General features: G+C 39.3%; 1 protein-coding gene across 6 annotated transcripts in view; it reads left to right on the top strand.

Moving 5' to 3' along the window:
- Positions 1-2,911: 2,911 nt before the first annotated feature.
- ESRP2 (epithelial splicing regulatory protein 2) overlaps positions 2,912-23,382 on the top strand; it is a 45,685-nt gene continuing 25,214 nt past the window's right edge. Inside the window, exons 1-5 of one of the 6 annotated variants that reach the window (XM_084533377.1) lie at positions 2,912-3,035; positions 3,181-3,210; positions 3,467-3,620; positions 4,448-4,576; positions 23,012-23,125. In XM_084533377.1, coding sequence (XP_084389503.1) covers positions 3,016-3,035; positions 3,181-3,210; positions 3,467-3,620; positions 4,448-4,576; positions 23,012-23,125 — 447 coding nt within the window. In that variant the 5' untranslated portion in view covers positions 2,912-3,015. Of the gene's footprint in view, positions 3,211-3,466; positions 3,621-4,447; positions 4,577-23,011; positions 23,126-23,382 lie in introns of all 6 variants that reach the window. The other 5 variants (XM_084533381.1, XM_084533376.1, XM_084533379.1 and 2 more) reach the window with 5 other exon arrangements.

Raw genomic sequence — 23,382 nt, forward strand, 5'->3', positions numbered from 1 at the left:
GGAGAGGCAGAGGCATAGAGAAAAAAAAATGCTTCTATCCGTATTGTGCAGGTAAACAACAAGGCTCCGTACTTACTTAATTTAGCATCTCTGTTTCTCAGAAGCAGACCAGTTTTGGCTAGAAGAGACTGCTGGAGGTCATTTTGTCCTTTCCACACACCAGCATGGCCAATTTTGAAGTTAGACCCAACTTCAAAGTTAGTTTACATTGCTCAGGGTATTTCAAACTGTTTTACAAGATCATTGTCTTCCTTCTAACTGATGATTAAAGTACCAATAAGGAAGACTTTTTGGTATTCTACAAGTTTGGAACAGCAAATAATCTTTTAGTTTCTCTGAAAGATAATCAAAGTTTTGCTGTAGCTCTGAATGTGGTAAGGACATCGCTCTGGATCTTGTGTCCCCATTTTTCACACTCCTTTTATTGGCTATTACAAAAGGACTTCTGTGATCAGGACATTCAGTCAATGGTGTTTTTAATAATGCTGTAGTAAAAGGGAGTTTTGTTTTTGTTTTATCTTAGTGTGTCTTGATTTAGTGGTCTGTGGAGTATGTATAGGAAAAATTAAATTGGCACCACAGATTTATCCATTTCAAGCACAATGCATTTAATGAGCTTCTTCAGCATTCTCATGTGATCTAACTATAAGACAATTTTATTTTCCAGTTTTGTTTGATTAAAAAAAGAAGTGAACAAGATAATCACAATACTAAACTCAGATAACAATTAATGTTCATCTTTAGAACTTCTATTCTCCATCCAGTTAAATTTGCAAGACATTATTCTTGTATGGAGCCTACAAACAAACAAGAACCTCTGTAAACATGACTGCCAGGATTAAAGCTAAAGGTGAGCAATAAAGTCTTTATTTCAGCAAGATCTTGGTTACAAATTAACTTTGCTAATGCTCAGTGTACATGGGCTTATCCCACACAGTGTTTCAGGAAGTGGATCCTGGTGCTGTTCTCTGGAGACATGCGATGTCATTCCTTCGCATTTTTTAAATCCATAACATTGCAGGGACTGGTGTAATTAAGGATTGCATACAGAGAGATGAAAGTTTGTGGGTAGAAGGGGAATAGGAAGACAATTACAAAACCTGAAAATGTATCAAGGGTCTTTGGCATTGACATGAGTAGGATTTCATTAACTTGGCATGTTGTTATAAGTAAATTGTAATGCTTGACTCTTTCATATTAGATCCTGAAAGACAGGTGCAGGGGGATTGGCATCTTTGTGACAGCTCACAAAGGCCTGTGAGCATATCCGTCAGGCTGGACAAGAATATATCAAGTGTATGGTCCCTTATACAAATCTGATAATTATAATCAGAATTTTATATGTAATAGGTACATATTAGGGCTATGAAATGGCACCCTCATGAAGGTAGCTATATTGTAGCAACAGTGCCAGAAAATAAACTACTGAAAACATTTTGAATATGTAAATACATGTATGTTACAGAATAAAGTTGTCATCTGAAGTGTTTGGGAATTTGCCCTTTCTATAACGATGATGTATCTTCAGGACTACTTTTCAGGCAGCTGCACACGTGAGCAGCAGAGATGACAGCTGAAAGGCATTTAACAGCTATCTTGTAACGTTCAGTGAGCTACACCTCTGTACTGTGACTTCTCTGCAGTCCCTGCCAGGTAAATACTTGCAGTTTGTGAACTCTTAAGAACTCTAGCATCTTCCTATGAGATGGTATCCTTGAACTGTAGGTTACTTTCATTGAAATAAATAGAAATAGTTTTGGTGATGCTGTTAGCATGTGAATTGGTGTTTGCTGAACTAAGTCCTTAGTAACTGCTGTTTCATAAGACTTTAAAAAGAGCATACAAAAATAACCAATTAAAAAAAAATTAGCATGTTAAAAGAATAAAGAAAATGGGATGTTAATATTTAAACCCTTCAGATATTCACAATTAAATGTCCACCTCTGCAGTTTCCCCACGGTAGGCATCAGCAGTTAAAAAGCAGCACCCTTTTTCGGTCAGTGAAAATTATATTTCAACTCAGCACTGTTATTGAATTGCAAGTTTAAGATCTAATAAAATAAATATACATATGATCGATCTAATTTGCAATATTTGCCCTTCAAAAATCATGAGTAACTTATTAATTGTGGTAACAGGAATAAATAGTAAGGTGGTCAAAGCATTTTTTTAAATCTTTTTTATTGTTACTTCTGCTTGAAAATAGATTTGAATTTGACAGCGTCTCTAAAAATGTCTGGAGCCACGATGTTATAGATTTCCCTACTGCTGCCATCCAGCAGAAACTCTTAGAGGAGGGTTTTTGTGAACCAGACAGTGTTTTGCCAGTGCAGTCTCACCTGTGAGACAGAAAAGGGAGGAGGTACAGAGAAAAACTGCTCATCTGCACGGTAGTTAATGCCGGGGCGATAGTTCTTTACCGAGTACAGGACAGAAAATGCAGGGCTTCACATGCCTACTTTGGAAAACGTCCTAGATCCACTCTTTCTCAAAACCGAAAGTTATTTCACAAGTTATTTCACCTTTGAAACCTCGTGGAGAACAGGGCCTAAACCTGCCAGCTATCCCGCAGGTTACACCGCCCTCCTCTTACAGGTGAGCTCTGGCACCGCCGGCTCGGGCCGTGCACGGCGACCTCGGCAGATGCCATTAATTCGGAGCAGGTGAAGGCTTTCGTTTTGCGCCTTTCAGACCCAAGGCTCTGTTTTCCTAACCGCACGTGCACACTCTTCAGATTTAAAAAGCAAAAAAAAAAAAAAAAAAGAAGCCCCCAAACCCAAAAAGTCGGTGCGAGCAGGGGGCCGGTTCAAGCCCCCAGCGCCCCCGCCGAACCGAAAGCAGGTAGAGGGACACTTCCTGCGGGGTGGAGAAAGGGAGAGAAAGGGAGTTTGCCTCTCATCTCCCTCAAAAACCAATCAGGCCGGATCAGCCAGGCGTTGAGGCGCCCTCCGTCCCTCCTACACCTTTCCCAGAGACCCAATGGCCTTGTCCCTCCGGGAGATTGACTAGAGTCACATGAGCTGCACCAAGGGCAGGTAACTCAGGAGAGGAGAAGGGGAAGGGGAGGAAAAAAAAAAAAAAAAAAAAAGAAAAAAAAAAAAGGCCAAGCTCAGGCTGGGCTTCTGCCATGATGTCAGAGGGAAAGAACCCCACAGCTTGCTAATTTTACCTCCCAATCAGCCCCGGGAAGAAGGAGATCACCGGGAACAGGTAGAGATGCAAGTTTTCTCCATTTTAGTTATTTTTTTCATTTTTGTCTCAGAAACCCTACCTCCTAAGTAGCTCTTTCTTCTCCTTTTAATATTGTGACTCCTCGTTCTCTCCTTTCCCCTTTGATCACTTGGAGGTAGGGGGTGAACCTTTGCGGGATTTTTTTGTTGTTCCTTTTTTTTTTTTTTTTTGTCTGTTTGTGTGTCTTTTTTTCTTTTTTTTCCTCTTTTTTTTTGACCTCTGCTTTTGATTGTAGTTGTTTCCCCCCTGTGGTCATGACGGCTTCGCGCAGTGACTCTTTGGTGGTGTTGTTTGGGGCAACAGCTGGTGCATATGGGGCTAAACTGGGTTCGGATGAGAGGGAACTAATTCTCTTGGTGTGGCAAGTTGTGGATCTCCCCGGCAAGAAGGTATGGCTTCGACACCCGGTCCGAGGGCGCGTTCCCCGGGCGCAGCCTTTTTGTTTCTTTAAGTTATTTCCCTTCTGTTTGAAGGGCAGAAGCAACTTTGAAAGAAAGCCAGGCCTCTTCCCACCCCCTTCACCTCCTCGGCCCCCTTGGACCATCGGTGGCCCTAAACCTGAGGGCTCCTCGGGGCTCCTGGAGGTGCCCGGGGCAGGCTGGGGCTGGGTGCCCCTCCTCAGCCGCCTCACGGCACACGCTGGGCGCTCTTACTCTTCTTTTATACAGAAAAATAGCCCCCTGTTTGGATAACTTTTCAGAGAATCTTAAGTTCCTCTAATTTTGAGGCTGATCTGAAAAAAAGTTTTTTTTTTTTTTTTTTTTTTTTTTTTTTTTATGACCTCCCTCCCAAAGCCCTCTCGTGAATAATAATCCCTCAGAAATGAAGGGCTGTAACAAAACAAATGTGGCTATCAATTTCGTGAACAGATTCGGGAAAGCGCCTTAACTTTTGGTGGTTTTCCTTTTTCAACGAAAAATTCCCCCGAAACTCAGCTCCAAGCCCAAACGGCGAGGCCTGAAGCCGCTCCTGTGGCCCTCAGCAGAGAGCACGGCTCTTCTGCAGCTCTCCCGGGTGGGAGGGAAGGAAACCTAGGCCAAGGGTCTCCATTTCTGAAACCTTTACCAAAAAATGCCTTTTTCTTGTTCATCACGATAGTCATTGAGGTAGTGATACTGCACCTTTCTGATTTTTTCTGCATTGTAAACGCGTTGTTAAACAGAGCTTGTTTTCGATCGCTCCTCACTTCTGTCCATCGTTTCTTCAATGTTTTTAGGTAGGGACACTGCACAAATCCCTGGTGAAAGCAGACAATTTGGAGTTAAGTGATCAATGTCGTGAAGTGAGTGGTTTAACACCAGAGGGACTGGGCAAAGCAGAGCCTCTGGACCGGGTTCTTCAACAGGTGAGGCATTGCTCTTTGCAACAGGGGCAATGTAGGGGGATCTGGGGGCAAGACTCAACTGTCCTATAAAAGAAATACACTTTCATTTTGTCTTTCACTGTGAAATCACTAGCAAGTTTTTGTGTTTAAAACTGACCAAAAAGAGACCTGAAGCATTTGAACTGTGAGCCCTGTAATACTGAAAGTTATGTATAGCACCAGAGTATGTGAGCTTGTGCTATGGCTCTTGAAAGTTTTGGCTTCTGATTATGTTGCTAGGCCTCCCTTTATTCCAAGTTTCTCTTACTCCAGACTTAAATATATATATACATAAATAGGGTGATAAACAAGATAAATGCAGTACTGATCAAACTTTCAAAATATAGGTGTCATGTTTTAATCCACGGGTTCTCTGCTATGATGTGTATTAAAATATTAACCTTTGCTTGGTTGTTTTTCTTGAAATTAGTTGAATTCTTCAAAACTATGCTTACGTAAAACATCAGCTGTGTTTGTCATATATCATTCTTCCAAATGAGCTTAATTAGTTTAGTAGATTCAGTGGATAATGAAGTGATTGATTGTTTCTACAACTTTTGTATTATACTATTTGACTAATTTAGTATTGCACTAACAATAAATCTGTAACTTTATATGATTTTTGCACTTCAAGATGTCATAAATTACTTTAAAACTTCTAATGCAAGTACTGTGTATGTACTCAGTTCATGAAATTTTGCTTTATTTCTCTTTTATGCATGCAAAATGTGCTTGAGTGGAAAAATACAATAGTGCGTTTTTGTGGAACATATAAAACTGGCTTTCCACACCTTGTCTGAATCACTTGTAGGTGTGTTTCAGCAAGAAACTTGCTTAGGCAGTAGAACAGGTTCATGTTGCTGTAACTTCTGGTGACACAGAGATAACTTGGCAGACTAGGTCCTAACCCTCTTTGATATTGAATGGTTAACATTTTACTCTGGAGTGGGTACATTTAAAAACAGAAATACGTAACTCGTGTTTTAAAATCTCTCAACATCAGCTGTGGATGGCATTTATTCTACTTGCACAAGTTTTGCTAGACTCTAAGACCAGAGGCTTTTTTTTTTTTTTTTTTTTTTTTTTTTTTTTTTTTTTTAATGCTTCAGAATAACCCCTGAGAAAATGTGCAGCTGCAGGTTTGATCTTGTCTCAGATCTTGCACTAAAGACATCTGGAACAGCTTAGCCTAGTACACTCTGTTTACCTTTATAACAGACACACTTTAATTACACTCAATACTTTATGAGAGATTGTATCTTATTGCTGTAAATTGCGCTGTAGGTGGGTCTGATTTAGCAAATAAAAGGAAATACTACCTTTGTGTGTAGGTGTGGTAGAGACTCTTGAAAAACAACAATTTTACCCTTTTTGTTTGGCATATCTATGCAACCAAATAATGATTTTGCTGTTAATTGTTGGATGCCAGTTGTGATGTGGCCAATTCTGTCATAGATGTGCTGGAACACCCTTTACCTAAGCTTGTCTCCCTGCGCCTCCATACTTCCTGATTCCATGGGAGCTGGGGAGAATTAATTCATCCTCTTACTTGCAATGTCAGCAAAAGGTAGAATTCTGTATTCTTTTACAGTAGACTCTTTTTCTGCATTTTTAAAGATAAATCCATTAAATGATTTAAGTGCATTGTATATTTTAAGGATGTCAGGTACTTATTGATACATACAGATTTTTTTTTTTCCTCAGTAAAGTATTTTGATTAGCAAAAGTACTGGTGGGTGAAGTAGTTATTTGAAAAGGAAGTAGACGTGTACCTTGATTTGAGATAATGTTGTAGAGTATGTGAAATTAGCTTTCCCCACCCTGCTTGGATTGTGGTAGAGAATCTGATGATGCAGCTGAAAATTGCTCACTTTAGCACTCATCTTAATCTTATAAATGAAAGTTTCAGTACCTGCTTCTGGCTTTTGCCTTGGGTTCTCAGTCTCTACATGTAGAGGGAAGTGAAAATCCCCAACCATAAAGCCGTCGTAAGTTTTACCTGTGCTTCAGAGGTCTCTTCCAACCTCAACCGTTCTTTGATTTTGATTTGGCAATTCATAACTGATACATGGTAGATCAGCAGCTGTGGGCCTGGAGTTTTCCCACTGACAGCAGAAAACCTCCTGTTACTTTTAAGTTCAATTTCTAGGAATGATAGTCTACCAAAAACCTATAGTCTGGATAAATCTTCACTATGCTTGTAACAAAACACTTCAAATAATGTTGCATCATTTCAATTGTACTTCATATTCTCACAGCATTGCACCTCAGACGACTCATTGCTTGGGTTTGTCTCAAGTATTCTAAAGTATTCTGTTTTCCCTGATGTATTTTTGCTGTGTGATTTTATAAAGACAGGTTCTGAAGTACAGTGTCCCCTAAATAATCAAGCTTATTTTGTTAGTGTATGTTTGTAGTGTATGTTTTGTACATTTTTCTACAAGGTTTTTCATACTGTATTTGTCTAGGCTAACAAGCATCTGATTCCACATGTTCTAGTTCATTTATGGGATCCGGCTGGATTTTCCTGTAGCTGATGTGCAATGTTTTGCTAGCTATGTTTTGGGTGGGGAGGAAAGATCCTGTACATGTACAAATATTAGGGAAATAACTACCACAAGTCATAAAGTGTATGCCTTTTGGAAGTAGTTTGCTTAATGTATTTAGTTCAAAATGGCAGTAATAACTTGTCTCTGTTGTAGGGCCATTAATGGTGAACATAAAACTGCTGACTGAGATGTGGTGTTGTAATTGAAGAATGCTACTGAGTAGAAAACATGTGAAGGTTTTTTTTTTTTTTTTTTTTTTTTAAACAAAGCAAGCAGGAAATCTCAAGTTCAAGTGTATGTTTGGAACTGTTTTGAACCTGTGATGTAAGCCTCTAAGCATGCATTACCTGTAATACTTACTAAAGGGAACAGCATCCTGTATTTCTTCCTACAGCACTAGGACATCCTTGCTCTGTTTCTTTGGTCAGATCCTCAAATCATGGGACTGCCTTATTTAGCATGTGATTTAGAGTTTTCTTTTCCAGAGTTTCTTTTTCTTTTTAGAGCTTTATGCTTTCCCAGTTTCCAAACTTTTAAGGGAAAAAATGTTCTCAAGTTGCTGTCTGAAACCTTGCAGGAATGGAAGCTTGTTTTAAAAGAGCAAAACCAGAATGAACTTTACCTTTCTTTCATCCCCATTACACTGTCATTAAAAAGCTGACATCTTCATGTGCTTCTTTGATTATAGCCATAGGGATTCTTAAGCTAAAGATCTAATGCTAAGTTGAAAGTGTTGTGGATTTCTTAATCCTTCCCATACAGAAAACCTGGCTAAATCAGTATGATTTGCCTTAAGACATGTTGCTTTCCTTTTGCAAGGCAATATTTGCATGTCTCCCTGACAAAGGATGCAGTCTAAGAAGAGCTAATAACTTTGGAGAGGTGTCTGCAGTGTTTAGCTGTAATTACCATCCTTCTTTGAACGATGTACATGAAAAGGGAGAGGTTCTCATGAGAGCTGGGTCTGCTTTTGGACCTATTGAAGCACACAAATTTTGTCTGTGGAGTGACATATAAGTATGAAAAACCTGTTTGTAAGACTATTCTAGTCTTGCTGGTCTTTCATCAAACTTTACATTGGATGCAATACCTTAGTGATAAATTTAATTCATATTCTTCATAGGCTAACCCGGGCATGTTTTCCCTCTTGGCTAAACCATGCTCAAATTGAAAATACTGAGAGGTTGCCACTTCTTCAGGTGATAGCAAATTACCACTTCTCTAAAGCATGTTTGAATGCCTATTGATTGTTTATGTGAGCTGCAAGAGCAGTTTATTTCCTCAGGTATCAACAAATTCGGCAAGAAACAAGCTGATTAGATGAGCATTTGGAAAGAAAGGGGCGGGCAGGGAAGAGGTGGAAGAACCAGTGAATTCCTCTAACCTGATAAACCGGTTGCAACCTTTTTTTTTTTTTTAAAGAGAAACTTGTTCTGCAGCCTCCTCTTCACAAAGTGCTAGCAGAAAGTTTTCTTGGCTCTCCCTTTCCAGCTGTCACACCTTCATTTTGGGTAAATGACTTCTGAAATGTTTTTTTAATATACTTCTGAATTTTCAGACTGGAGGAAAAAAAGCCTAAAAACGCACGCTGATTTCTTTTTTTGTCTCGAGCTGTTAATCATAAGACAGATAAATACAACCCCCCAAAAATGTAAAATAGGGAAAAGGATGTTCAAATGTGTATTAGTGGTAATGCTGGGCTTTTTTCCTGGAGCAGAAAGCTAATTCTTACTGTTTTGTTACTTTTGTTACTGACTTAAGTTTCCCTAACTCAAGGGAAATAAGCAGCATGTAAATTATCTTTGGTCAAAGGCATTTCTTGAAACTGATCACAACCTGAATTTTATTTATTTATTGGGACTGTGGTTGGTCTTCCAGTCTGAGGTTGTTTGGTGACTATATCAGCCCAATATAACTCTTGGCAGAGTCTGTTTGGAGTTTTGGAGTCTGAGTTCTGAAGTTTTGGAGCAGGTGTTTGGCAAACCTTTGGCAAGTGTTGCTGAGCAGGCTGTTCTTTCCACAGCAAATATTTAGGGTGTAGTTTCACAAGATTTGGCTTCAGCAGCGAAGCCAGCTTCTTGCCCCTGCACCATGCTTTACCATTCTTTCTGTTGCCTCAGTAAAGTTCTTTGTGAGGCTGTGCTGTAAACAGGATCGCTGAAATGAGCAGGTAGGGTGGGAACTCAAGCTGCTTCGCTGTCCAAGCTCACGTCCCATGAAACTACACCCTTTGGTTGTGTTTTCATGATCCAACATGTTTGATGGTGATACCAGCTTAAAGTATTTCTGCCCCCACATCATGCTCTCAAGCTGCAGACGCAAAAAAAAACGGAAAGCTTTTCAGTAGCACCTTTCACTAAGGTGGTGATTACATGGACCTCCCTCCCCTGCTTTCTGCCAATACAAAGGTTTTGGGGGCTGCACATTAAACTGGAGCAAGGCCCAGTGCTGAGTTCAAAAAGAGCTCTGGTCTGGAGCAGTTGTGTTTGATGTGCAGCGAGGCAGATTAGGTGGTTAGCTGCTGAGGGCAGCCGTGGCACCAAGGTGTGGACATGCACTGCGTTTGAAATGAGAGAAATGTTTTAAGGCAGCCTGGCTACCAAACAGCTTGTATTGTGAAACTGTGGCCTTGGTTTGGCACCAAGTAAGTGATGAGGATCCCCTGGCACACACAAGGTGGCCTTCAGGTTGTCAGGGCAGGTGAGACATAAACACCTCTTACAGGAGGGCTGAGAGGGCTGTGAGCTGTCTTATGCAGGGTTCTTATTATAAGCATCTAATAACTTCCCGTTTCCATTAATAAACCTAGCTTAACATTAGTTAAAATGTTTGATACCTAATATTGGATTATTGTCACCCTTTCTGGTAGGGAAGCAAGGGTGTGGTAACGCCTCCTGTAACTGCAGGATGTTGCAATATGGAATTTTTCTGTTTAGCAATGAAAATGGGTGGCAAACTCTCACTAAAAGCTCTAGTTGTAATTCTGTTGATGATAGCATAGGATTTTTTTTTTTAACCATTACAAATCCTCTGTGCTACTCAGCTCCCCCTATGTAATGACACACATCTGTTCTCAAAAACTATAGAGTTAATACCAGAAACAGTCCCTCTGTTATATTATACATACTTATGTATAATATGAATGCATCTGTTTTGGGCAGCATTTATGTTCTGTTAGCTTTTATGGAAAAACAATATAACTGTAGTTTCTCTGAAGGCTGCAGTGCTTTCGTCAGAACTCCTTAAGTATTTATTTAAACCTTGCTTTGTTCCTGTATTTAGGTACATTTCTCTTTAAAATCACTAGAGAATTAAAGGCATTTGTCTAAAGCTGCATATGACTTTCTCTGAAAGCATAAAAATGTGGTATTCCCATTTATCTGTGCTACTTCTTTCTCCTCTTAATTTTAAGGGAAGTACTATATTAATTAGAAGTGAATAATTTGGCCCAGTGGTTTGAGGATGAGCTGGAGTAGGCTTTTTATGGTAGTGGATGCTGCTGCTTCTTCCAGTGAAGTTAAAACATTAGTATGAAGTCTCTTACTAAGGCTGGATGGACTAGCATACGTAGAAAAATAAACGTTCCTATGACATGTTCAGAACAGCTTGAAAGCTTGAAATACCTGTCTTCATACAATGTGAGGTTGTGCAGTGTTTAAAGCTGTGTCGCTGACACATTGCAGTGTTCTCACTGCTATGCTGTTATACCTGAATACTTCAATTTCTCTTGAAATTGAACTTAAAATACTTTTTATATAAGTCACTGGAAGATGGTAAAACAAAGGGTAGAAGCCTTTTACTACAAAGATTGCTGCTGGTGAATACATGATCCTCAAAGTTTTTGAACTTTTTTTCTTATGACTTGCTGTAAATAGCTGCTGGAAAAAGTCCCTGGAAACGTGTTAATGAAGTGTTTTGGGGGTTTCAAAAGTGGCTAAGCAATAATGAGGAATTATAATAATTATGAGGAATAAAGGATTTGGATTCTACCATTTTAATAATAAAAATGCATGCGATGCCTCCACCAGTTCTTACATGTTAGCAGGGAAGCAGTTTACAAAATTTGGTGCAGACACTGTGTTGCCTGCAAACCTTCATTGTTTCTCTCTTCCTTTGGTAACAATTAATGTGATTCTTGTCACAGTTTTTGAAAGGGCTGCACAGTTCTTGCATCAGTGCGTTGGTTTGCTCAGAGTTTTAAAAACAAACAAGAAAAACAAAACACCCTTAAGTTATATGCAGAAGGTCTTGCACAGGTAAGTGCTGCCCGGCGAGGACAACACCTCTGTCAACATGTTGCAGCACTTCTTTGCTGAACAGCCTGGTTTAAGAGTGACACACAGATGCTGACAGGAACTGATATTGCCAGCAAAGCAGTCTTGTGGCCAAAGCTATAAAAATGCTGATTGGAATTTGATTTATTTGTAACCAACAACTTAAATAATGGCAACCCTGTTTCATTTTATGCTTCCTGTGGTTAAAATTGGAACTTCCGTATCTTTCAGTTAGAAATATAGTAATGTCTCTCTCCCCTACAATGGTATCTGTGGCATCCAAAGTTTATGAACATGAGTGGGTTTTCTATCCTTCAGTCTTTCTGGGGTACTGAACTTGTCTCTATTATCATTCTTACTGAGTTGAAACCAAAGCTAAGTAGTGGTGTTTTCGTTCTCTGGTTCTAATTCTAGAGAAATTTAAGCATGTTCTTTATTGTTTAAATGAATTGTATAGACATTTGCAGTGTGTGAAAACAAATGTGTTTACATAAATTAAGACAAAATTACTTCCCTGACAAGTAACTCTGCAGTGAATTCCACTAAAACTGAAGTAGAGCTAAGTTACGCAACCAGGAAAATAAAAGTGCAAAAAACATTGTGGAGGTTCTTCTTTGTAAGTAGATAATGTTGTGTGTTCCCGAATACCTAAAAGTTAGTTTAGGCGTCATTCGAGGTGAAGAGAATCACAAAACAGTGTATAATACATCAAATATCTTGAATGAAGTAACTATCAGACTGGGAGAAGATGCACAAGTTTGAGAACTGGAAAATATGTTACAGTTGCAAGAATGACTGAAACAATGAAAGAGTTTGGGAGTTTCCTTGCTTTTAGTGTGCTAGCCACTGTCACTCCTTACAGCACAAACTGTGACAGGATGAACTCTTGCTTATTGTAAAGCTCCTGAAAGGACACTAGGTAAATGTGCACGGCAGAAGAGAACTGCTGCTCCTGTGATATACTTACAGAAACAAAAGAAACTATGAATCACCTCCCACTCCTCCCTTCAAATATCAGACACAAAGAATTGATCACAAGGAACCCTGTGATTTGCTTTACTTCATATTCTATGCAGCTCACATGATGCTTTGTCAGTCATAATGCTTTGAAAACAAGGCACTGCAGAAAAGAGAATGCAATTCTTTAAGAGGAAGCGACATCTAAATAATGCCCCTGATAGTGTTCTAGTTCTGTATTGGGCGGGTCTGAATCCCTTGGAAGGCCAAATGGAAGTTCTGATCCTACTCAGTAGTAGACTACTACAACTACAGATAATCATTTCACTTACTTTCATTTTTCCTTTTCTCAAACAACCAGTTCTTGATGTGTGGGGTTGCTGCTCTAATCTGTGACTTCAAATTTCAGAGTTTAAAGGCAAGTTGGCCTAGGGATCCACTTCTTTTTATTTCCACGAAAGCATGTTGAACAAGAAAGGGAAAACTCAGAGCACTTTTATGAAAGCTTGACTTTTCTGCTGATATGTGTAAGCATATGAGCAAGGATCACTTGGATTCCATTATAAGATAAGATGCTTACTGGATCTCAAGTCCATTCAGGGCGGTCCATGTTTATGGTATTTTACTGTATTCAGTTAAAGGAATGAGAGGGAATCTCATTCAAAGGAAACAGAAATGTGGATAGTATGTATACCGTCTTATAATTCCTGTTTCCATGGACATTACTGCAAAAACAACCTGAAAAACAAAACCAAACAAAAAAAGGGGAGTGAGGGAAGAAGCTTTAATTTTTAAGGCATTGGCAGTTCTCCTACAACTGGTTAAGCTTGCACTACAAACAATGAGGTAGTGTTGAGTAAATAGAGCGGTACCATGCATTACAGTCAATAGAGCCGGTGCTAAAGATCACATTGCTAATGAAAGTTTGTCCTTGAAACAGAGGTAAGAGGGAGTGGGGGAGGTATAGAACGCAGAGAGAACTCATGCTTAAACTAAGATTTTAGGAAATATTACAGTCAGAGTATATGAATTAAAACCTAGAGTTAGGAAAGTCTGTTCAACCTTTTATTTCAGGCTGCAGTAACTTGCTCTGGGAGTTGAACTGATAGCAAACAGCCAATGAGGAGTGTGAGGCCATTGTAGTCCTACTTGAAATATAGGTAAAAGGTTGACAGAATATGGATTTTTTTTGCAAATATTCAAAGTTTCCTGTAAGAGTTATCTTTCGTTTAAAGACAGACTTGTGAATAACCTACACAAACAAATGTTTGATCTGTAAGATATGCATCTTTTTTGCATGTTGTTTGTTTTCGCTGCCTAATGGCCTCTTTCTTATAGGTTAATTTAAACTTGAAAACTGCTTACTTTTTCTCAGTGTTTCCTTGTTATTCAGTTCCCTGACACATAATGCAGTAGTAAAGTAAGTGTAGAAACTGTGCAGTTCCTATACTGCAGGAATGGGCTTCTTTTGTCTCAAACAAGGCTAACTTCTAGTAGCTTGTTTGTGGAATTCCGTGCACATTTCAGCACTCTCTTATTAAAACAGATTGTGCTTTTGAATATAAAAGCTGTGACCTGATTGCTGTGACATTTAGGTGGCCTGAACCATGGTCTTACTTTTTAGGCTTAATGCATTACCTGAATGAGATGCTGTAGATATGATAGCTGAAAAGCATGCAAATAATCTGGTGTTGCAAACTTCTATGTCAGAAATAATTAATCAAAAATGGTCATGAAATGCTGAAGTGGCACGGCTTTGGACAGATCTTTGTCTTGACAGAAGGTTAGGTTTTTGTATTCTTTCCAAGGAAAAACTAAAACTTTTCAGCAGCTGTTTCTGTTGTAGTAGAGAGACCAGGCCCAATTAAAATGACTCAAAGAAATACATGTAAATAATGGAGCAACTCCACACTTAACACACTTTGTTGTTACTCAAAACTATAATAGTGTTTCCTATGCTCTACAGACTGGCAATGGACAAAGCATGACAACCATTGCTTTGTTTATGTCTTTCATATTCTACCTGTTGCTGAACCATGCTTGGGGGGAAAAAAAAGCTTTCACGTAGAAAATTAATGGTAGGTTAGCCTTATCTAAGCTGAATTTTCAGCCCCTTCATGTATGGGGGGGGGGGGGGGGCGGGGAAGACCTGTTTTAAAGTACTCGTTGAATGGGAAGGATGTAATAAACTTGAGTACCTTCTGGTTTTCTCCCTTGAACCTTAACTGCCATTATAAGAACTATATATGAGCTGCACATCTCCCTTACCACTCTGTGGTGTCCAGTATGATGGCAATGAGGAGGACAGTTATTTCCTGAAATTTCAACTTCCCCGCACCAAAGCAAAAGATAAAAAATGGATATCTTCGAATAGCTTTAAAAATATAGATCCTGTCTTTTTCTGTTCTGGTTGTTTTGAAGATTTGTAATGTTCGGAATTTTATGGCAGAACTCCACAGTCAGATGATGTTTGAGACCGACTTGGCTATTTTTGTTGCTACCAAGCTTGTGCCATTTGTGGTTAACTAGTTTCTTTGTAAGATAAGAGTTTGTATCTATGCAGCCACCTAATGTAGACGAAATTGTTTTGAGAGAACATCAGAAGCAGCAGGATACGTGGTACCTGGCTTGCTCTTGAAGCTTTCTGCAGGAAAGGATATAAAATGACAAGATAGTAGGTAGTGAGAAGTGTTGTATCCTGTAGTTCCTTGAGATCAAGGTGAGCAAATCTGTTCTTACACATTCAAATTCCAAAGGTGGATGGAAACTCTGCTGGATTGGTCACGTGTAAATATAATGGACTATCTCAGGTACACTTACTGTGGCCATTCTGATTGATTACTCCGTTATTAAATGTAGTTTGAGTACCTTTATACTGTTGGTGATGTGTAACTTGACTGATCATACTGAGCACTGTTATGCCATCTTTGGCATGCTGGAAATGAAACCCATGCCTTTGTCCAGGGTAGTTTTAACTCACTAAGTAATCTCAGGCATTAGTGTTCAGCAGAGCAAAAAATTGCTTTTCTTTTAATAGAAGAAATCAAACTGGCAATATTGTTTTCTAGCATTTTTAGTGAGTGGGCCTGAGCTGCCTGTGTCACTTGCGCAAGTTTCCTCTGCAGAGAAATAAGCCAAGGCACAACTTCTTTTTTGTGTTTGAATAGTGTCTAAGTACAGTACCTTTTCCTATGTTTCTAGGGGAGGAGGGGAAAAAAAAATAAAGAAAAGAAAAACTTAGTGTAAGCCAACAAGCTCCAGTTTTTTTTTTTTTTCTTCCAGCAGTTTCAGTACAAGGTCACCATGTATCCATTATCAGCCATGTGGAATAGCAGCTAACAGGTCAACAAAGGCAAGGGCTTACTATAGGATTCTCTGTTTAAAAAGTTACCTAGAACAATAAAGGGTTATCATACTTGTAAATACTGCTGAAATGCAGTCTACACACTTCCCCAGTAGTATTGACATGCTTTAAATTCCACCATTGCATGGGTAAGGCTGGCATTATCACCAGGATTTGAAGAGTGAAGGAGCAGAAAACTGCCCATGGAGAGTATTGTAAATACATGTGAAACTCTTGAAGGTGTAGGATCTGAGGCACAATGTCGAGGTGAAATTATTTTCCAAAGTTGCCATTGTTTGGGTATGTTGTGTGTGTGTCCAAACTTTGTATACCAAACCAATGATTTGTTACTCTTGAAATTTCTTATGCCTGTAAGTTTAAGGGAGGCTTCAGGGCTGCTGGATATTTGTTTTTCAGTGGTGCTCCAATCTTGCTTTTGTTTGGTGGCAGAAAATTTCTTTTCATCAAATTTGGTTGCATCTCAGCCCTGCCCTCAAGACACACGCAAACCTCCATGTATACACTATGGTGGCCTTAGTGCAGCTGTGGAATGGGCAATAGAAAGAGTGCAAAGAGATGGGAGAATCACAGAATGACTGCAGTTGGAAGGTACCTATGGATGGTTCCCAGTGCAACCCCTTAAAGCAGATGCAACTAGAGCAGGTTGCCCAGGGCCGTGTCCAGTTGGGTCTTGCATATCTCCAGAGATGGAGACTCTGCAACTTCTCTGGGCAGCCTGTTTCAGTTTTCAGACACTTTCAATCCTTTTTTTCAGGAACAGCACCTCTGCAACTATATGCTTTTTTTTTTTTTTTGTCTGTTCTCTAGCAATGAATTGTAGAGGGCTGTCTGTAAAATCAGGCTCTGAGGCAAGACTTGAAATATCTTTGCCTGTTGAAGCAGAAGGTGTAGTAGAGCATCTTCAGAGCGGTGATGTGTGTTTTGGGTTGCCATTGGTGTTTTATGCTTCTCTTACTAGCAGAAAGACAGTTCATTGTTATATGGTCTGTGCTGCGAGTGAAGAACAATCCATGCCAAAGCCTAAAAGACAGTGTAAAGCTCTAACGTAATGACTTTCAGTAATGTGTAATAAGTAATGATTTTTTTTGGACATAAATGAATTTGGATATCAAACGTGGTGGTAAATAGTATGGCTTTAGTTGAGGCATTTTGGGATGCTTATTGCAAAGTGCCAGTATGTAGTCTTAATATGCAAAGCATGTGGTTTCTTTGCTAGGAGAGCTACAATTAGGAAGCAACTTGAATACCTTCAACTGACAATTCGTTGATGGCAAAGTAGGGAGGGTATGTGTGGAAGTGAACTTGTGCTTCTGGATTGAGAAAAATGCTTTGTGTTGTCGCTACTGAAGTTGTTTCTGTAAAAATGCTATATGTGTGTGAGTCTGGGGATTTTAGTGTTAATGGCATGTTTTGGTAGACAAATTCCATTTGAGAATCTGTCTGATAGACTGAACTGTAGTTCTCAGAATTCATTATACTAATAAAATGAAAATGCAACAATTTTCAGGACCTAAAGCGAAGCCTTGAGAGGTATTGTGAACTAAAATTTAGAAACATTATAACTTGATAAATTTAGACTGCCTGAATTATTAGACATGCAAACACAGAAGTTCAGCTGATCTGATTTTTATATTATTACTTGTGTCACTCTGCATAGTTCTGTACATAACCACATGCAGGTGCATACATCTGTATATAGGAGTCACCTATCTGTAATGGAGTCCTTGCTGTCCTACACTCCCTAGTAATTCATTGCTGGAGGAGGTCTCTTATGTAGGTAAAATAATTTGTTTGTGAAAGAGATCTAAAGTAGTTCTCTAGCTTCAGCTTTGCATAGAGATGCATGCTTATCAGAGTGGAAACTTATTCTTAATTCCTTCAAATGAATGGGGAGGGGGGTGTAACATGCTTAGCTAACTTTCCAGGTTTTAGCAAAAGGGAACAGCTCAAATGTGTGTACCTAAGATAGAAGTTTTTATTTCAAACAGTGTATTTTAAAAATCTGTGGATTATATCTTTGCTGTTTTTCTAGGACCATTGCATATTAGGCATGTGAATTTCTTAAGCTCCAGGGAGTATATTGGAATATATGAATTTAGGTGAGCCAAAATAACTTTTCTTCTAAGTAATTTCTGAAATTGTTCCTTTTAATAATGACCAAAAGATGTCACTCCTGCATAAGTTTTTTTTTTTTTTTTTTAATTATACATTTTTTCTAGCAAAGCAGCAGTTAATCTCCTCTACAAATAGAAAGCCCTGACAGTAGGATGTATGTGTGTATAAAAACAGGTCTGCATGCCTGTTTTGCAAAGGACTGATCTAGAAGACATGGTTACAGGTTTTTTTGACAGGCTTTATACAGAATCACAAATGACCTGTTGGTCTCTGTCTTAATTTTTGCCTAGACCAGGTGTGATTTGCCTTCCCACAGTTAGCCAAAAGATGTCAAAACAAGCACTTTTTAAGAAGTTAATTTGGCAGAAACTTGATCTTGTATCCACGTGTAACCAAAATGTAACCTCTGGGTAATTCACTAGCATGCCTGTTGATATCACTGATCTGAACCCATGTCCCCACACAGCAAGCACCATGTAATACCTGTGTGGGGATATAGAGGCATGTCTAGCCTGAGCATGGCACAAAAGCTAAGCTACTTTCTGGAAGCTGTTTCTGTCCAGAGTTAAATTGCAAAGATTCCTTTAATTCTGAGGCTTTGTGAATGATTTTGTGTCTAGCCTGGTGCTGTTAGCTGTGACGGGTTAGCAGGGCTAACAGAAGCAAAACAGAGAAACTTTTGTGCCTTATTAACAGAGGATCCAGTTCTGAAGAAGCACTAGGAGCAGGTCAGATGAGTAAGAAGCAGCCAAATTTTCTGTTATTTCTCAGAGGTGAACGAAAGAGAGAACCCCCCAGGGTATCTTGGGTTCAGATACAGCTTAGCTGACAGCATGGCAGGGTTCTGCAGCTGCCTGCTCCCTGCTTCACTGCCATGCCAGCCACAGTGCAGAGGCAGCAGCCTTTCTCAAGGATGAGAGCTATTTTTAGTTAGGGAAATGGGAATATCCAAATAGCCAGTGGTTTATTTTAGTGCTTCGTGCATCATAGCTATTGAAAGAGCTTACTGAGGAATCTTAAAGTTTCCCTGCCATCCCCAGCTTTGTTCAGTTAAGGCTACACGGAGAAGGGGGCCGTGTCATTTCAGCCACTGGGGATTCATTTGCAGAAAACACAGCAGCTTGTGCTGGCTTTCCTCCAGCTTTGCTGCTGGCGAAACATGTCTCTTTGCTCTCTTTGTACTCTCAGCTACAAGCCCCAAATCCTGTAGAGCCAGTTTTTCAGACAGTGCTCTGACTCTCTCCTTCCCTCTCTCCACCTTTTCCCTAAGAACTGTTTTAGCTTTCAGGGAGGTAAACGTACAGAGCAGCCTGCTCAATTCTTTCTTCTTTGTTCAGTTTTTAATCTGTGTGGTGAATTATTGAACGTGTTCCTTTAAACGTGGAATGATTCATCAGAGCCCTAGCAGAGGCTGACCTGCTGGAATAAGCAGCACAGGGTGATGCCTCTGCACTGTGGCTCTTGCAAGCTAAATGAGAGCTGGCTGCAAGATGCAAAGAGTGGTAATTAACGCTGTATAACTCAGTTCCTATGAAATGACTAGATTAACAGGAGCCATAGGGTGTGTGAGCTTGGTGGAGGAAGCCTTAAGGTGGGGCAGCTTTGCATGCTAAAGTGGGGCAGCTCTATGGAGAACAGTATGAAGGTGAATGACGGGAGGTAAATAGCTGAGATGGGTTTTATTAGTGGAGTTAAGGAGACGTGGATGGAATTTATAAAGTGACAGACTTGTGGACAGGTTGCTGAATGTGTGAGACAGAAAACTGTAATGTAAATCTGGCACTGGTCTTAACTTGTCCTGAGCTTGCTGTATGTTGGTGTATGACTGTTCTGGGTTGCCTTTTGAGGTGCTGCCTTGTGTTTATGGTGGGGGGAAAAAAAAAAAAGCTGAAGATGGCTTTTCAGCAGGAACTTGTAATCACTGAAGTTACATTTTAACACAGCTTTATGAATGCATGTGCACTGGTTGCTTTAACTCCTTCTGAACATATGTGATAGGCTGTACATGTATCTGCTGCCTGAAAGCCTTAGGGGTCTGGTGTAACCTATAGTAACGAGAGCTGGTCTCCAGCTATGCTTTTATACTTAACCTTTCCAGAATTAAAGACATCTCATGTAGATGAAAGAAGCCAGTTCAGACTAATCTGAAAAATCTCTCGTTCCTCCATGGCAGAGTTATGCCTGCTATTTTGCCTCGTGCTTTTTTCCTAGGTGAATTTTCCCTTTCACAATCCTCTGCCTCGTTCCTCTACATGGTTAACCTGTGTGATAGTGAGGCTGGTTTGGATGGGAAGGGTTGCTCGTGACTCCTAACTATTCTTCCCACACTCCTTTTGGCCTATTTTGAGGAGCACACCCCAAAGTTTGGAAAAGATTATTTTCAAAATAGAAGTTTCTAAATAAGCATTCAGCAAGGCCTGCTAGTCCTACAGCATTTTTATCTGGGGCACTCTAAAATGTTAACATCTACTAATAAGAGATGATTGTTTTCACAAGTAGATTGTCCCATATTAGGAGTTTGCAATGTTGAAATTTATCACTAGCACTTGTTACATATGCAGTGCAAATAATCTGGCTCAGTTAAAAATAAAAACAACTGCTGCCTCATGTTTTTTTTTTTTAAACTTAGTACACCTCGAGTATTTGGTTTATCTGTGTACTTGTGTAATGTTACGCTTGATGTCTTCTCACCAGGGGCTTCTGAAAATAGTTGTGCTGTATACCTGTCTTTTCAGCTGTACGTTGTATGGGAAATGATCTGAAGAAAATAATGTGAATATTTCAGTGCAGCAGTCTTGATTTTTTTTTTTTTTTGCCAGTTTATCTGATGCCATTTGGCCTGAGCACTGCCTCTCTTGTTCAAACATTTTTTTCTACTTTTGTTTTCTAATTTGAAGGCTTTTCGAACTACAGTTGTTATGCTGTACAAATCAAATGAGGCTGCATGCATTTCCTGCTTCTCTCAAAATGTGTATGGGGGATTTCTTCTTGCATCTTATTAAAACAGATCTCTAATTGCACTTTTGTTATGTGGGCTCTTCCACATCTTCAGAAGCACAGGGTACAAAGTTGAAGGTTTGTGGAGTGTTTTATTACTGCTCATCAGTAAGGCTCTGCTTCCTTTTGGCAAGAATCCCTGTACACCTTTGGGAGGCTAATTAATGCCTATTCCTATTTCCAATCCCTTCTTACAAATATTTGCTTTTCATTGTGCCCAGAAGTTAAAGCATGAAGGTGTTGCATTTAGTAAAAAGAGTTCTCCTCCTGTCTGTTATGGTGAGAATATTTGTTGCTGCTCTGTGACTGTGGCAGGCCCTGTAACTGCTTTTCTGAAGTGGTTCATGTGGAATTTTCTTCTTTTTGTGGTGTTTACACATCAGCTGAGGTATTTGGAGCACTCTCAGATCTCAATTTTCTGATTTTTTTTTTTTTTTTTTAATTAATCCTAAACAATGACTTGCTTTATGGCCTCAGGTTCTCCAAGCCTTCAGCTTGTGGTAGGAACCTGAAGTAGCAACTGGGAGGAAACTGGCTTTCTGAATCTGCAAGAATGAGAAAATATAAATATACGTATATAATTATTTATTTTGGTGGGTTTGTGTGCTTTGATAGAGTGCAAAGAACTGCATTAAAAAGGATCGGGGAATATTTCACCCTTTTAAAAGTATCAAATGCCTTCTGTTTCTATATAAAATGAAGTTTAATATAGTTTAATGTAATATGTATGCAAATTAAGCAACTCGCACAAGTTGCTGATGGAAGTGCCTCTCCTTATTCAGTGTTGCCCCCTCAGTTCTCTGTCTAGGGGGATTTAGGGACCACTACTACAGCATTACCCCAAGTGGCAGTGGAATGCTGTTAGCCTAAAGAAGGGCCAGAATTGGATTTGAGCAGTTACTTTGAATTAAAGCCTGGGTAGTCTTGTCTCTGCTGCTAATCCATGTCCAATACAACATTGCTCCCTTGTGAACCTTACCTTTGGGACATAAATGCTACAAGAGTCGTTCAGAGTTAAAGCTGTGTAGCTGTGGGAGCAGGTCATTAGGATGTTGCCTCTCTAAGCAGAGAATGTAACATGTTGCATGTGTTGATACTGGGGGAAAAAAAACAAAACAAAAAACTCTATTTTTCCTCATATACAGGTTAAAAGGTAGAAATATATCTTTGGATTTGCAAATTTGTTCTAATTTGTTACGAGGAGACGAGGGGAGGTTATTTTTCAGTGGATGTCTACTGCATCATGTTGTTAATTGTTGCTTTGTTTGTGATCAGATGCTTTCCTGGGAGGGAGTAGCATCAAGAGAGAAGCTTAGAATAATTATATTTGTCTCCTTGAAAGTTAGCTAACAAGTTGCTATTTACTGATTTGAAAAGTGTAGCTACTATACTGTATTAGTGTTAAATTCTCTGCTTATAATAGTCAACTGCTATGGGCTAATAAAAGACTAGAAACTGTTGTCCAAGGATGGAAAACAACTTTGGGCAAGATACAGGTGGAGCCCTTTTCTCTTGAGAATTAACCTGTTGGGGATTATCTATCCTACAGGCAGGGAATAACTTTGTTTTAGCTAATGTTAGTAATGCTGTATCTCTGCAAAGACTTTCATTTTCCTAGATCTGACTTGATTATAATTTCACTTTTGAAGGCATCAGACCACAATTTGTTTGGCTTTTCTTGACATAAAGCTTCCAAAACATTAGTAAATGCAGATGGGTAGGTGTTTTTTTTCCTTTTAGAAGTAGAAATCAAAATGAAATTTTAAGGACAGAACTGAAGTCAAAGGTGGCATAGGTGAAGAAAGACTATTGCACAATCGGTACTGTGGTTTATCTTGAAACGTTGTGTGTTTTTTATTTAAAATATTTCACAGCATTTTTTAGTAATTACTTCAGATTTTGAACCTTGCCATTACAATACCGTTGCCTTTCATACAAACTCATAATTCTGCCATTCTGTCCTAGTTCTTTTTGCCATACTGCTGGTCATCTTATATTTTATTCTGCAAAAGCATACCATTTCTGTGCCTGCCTTTTATCAGAAGCCCACATCTGTTATGAAGTGTCAATTTTTTCTCTTTACTAATTTTTTTTTAAATGGTAAATGTTCATTTTATGGCGTATGTGTATTAGTCAGTCAAATGTTTTTTTTCTTCTCTAGTTTATTCAGCTGGTATCCAGTGATTTGAAAGTACTTGGAAGGAGTTCTTACACGCTCTGCAGTGATGGCCAGTTACTCATTCGACAAGTCCTCCACCCAGAAACATCTAAGAAGGTATGAGATCAGAACTGATGCAGAAGGAAGACGGTTTACCTGCGTTTGAGATGAGCAACACAATTCAACCTTGGCAACTGTAGTGCTCCAAGAACAGCTCTGTGCTTCTAAGGGGTGTGAAAGGGAAGGCATCATCGGATATAGTCCCTGGCGATTGCTCTTGGAAGTCAGATGCAGTACTTGAGGACCCCCAAATAAGCATAATGAGGAAAATAAGGAAAGGCAGAATAAAGAACAACACAAGTTGTTTGAATTCA

This window comes from Aythya ferina (assembly GCF_964211825.1).
Source record: "Aythya ferina genome assembly, chromosome: 12".
Classification (NCBI taxonomy): Eukaryota; Metazoa; Chordata; class Aves; order Anseriformes; family Anatidae; genus Aythya; species Aythya ferina.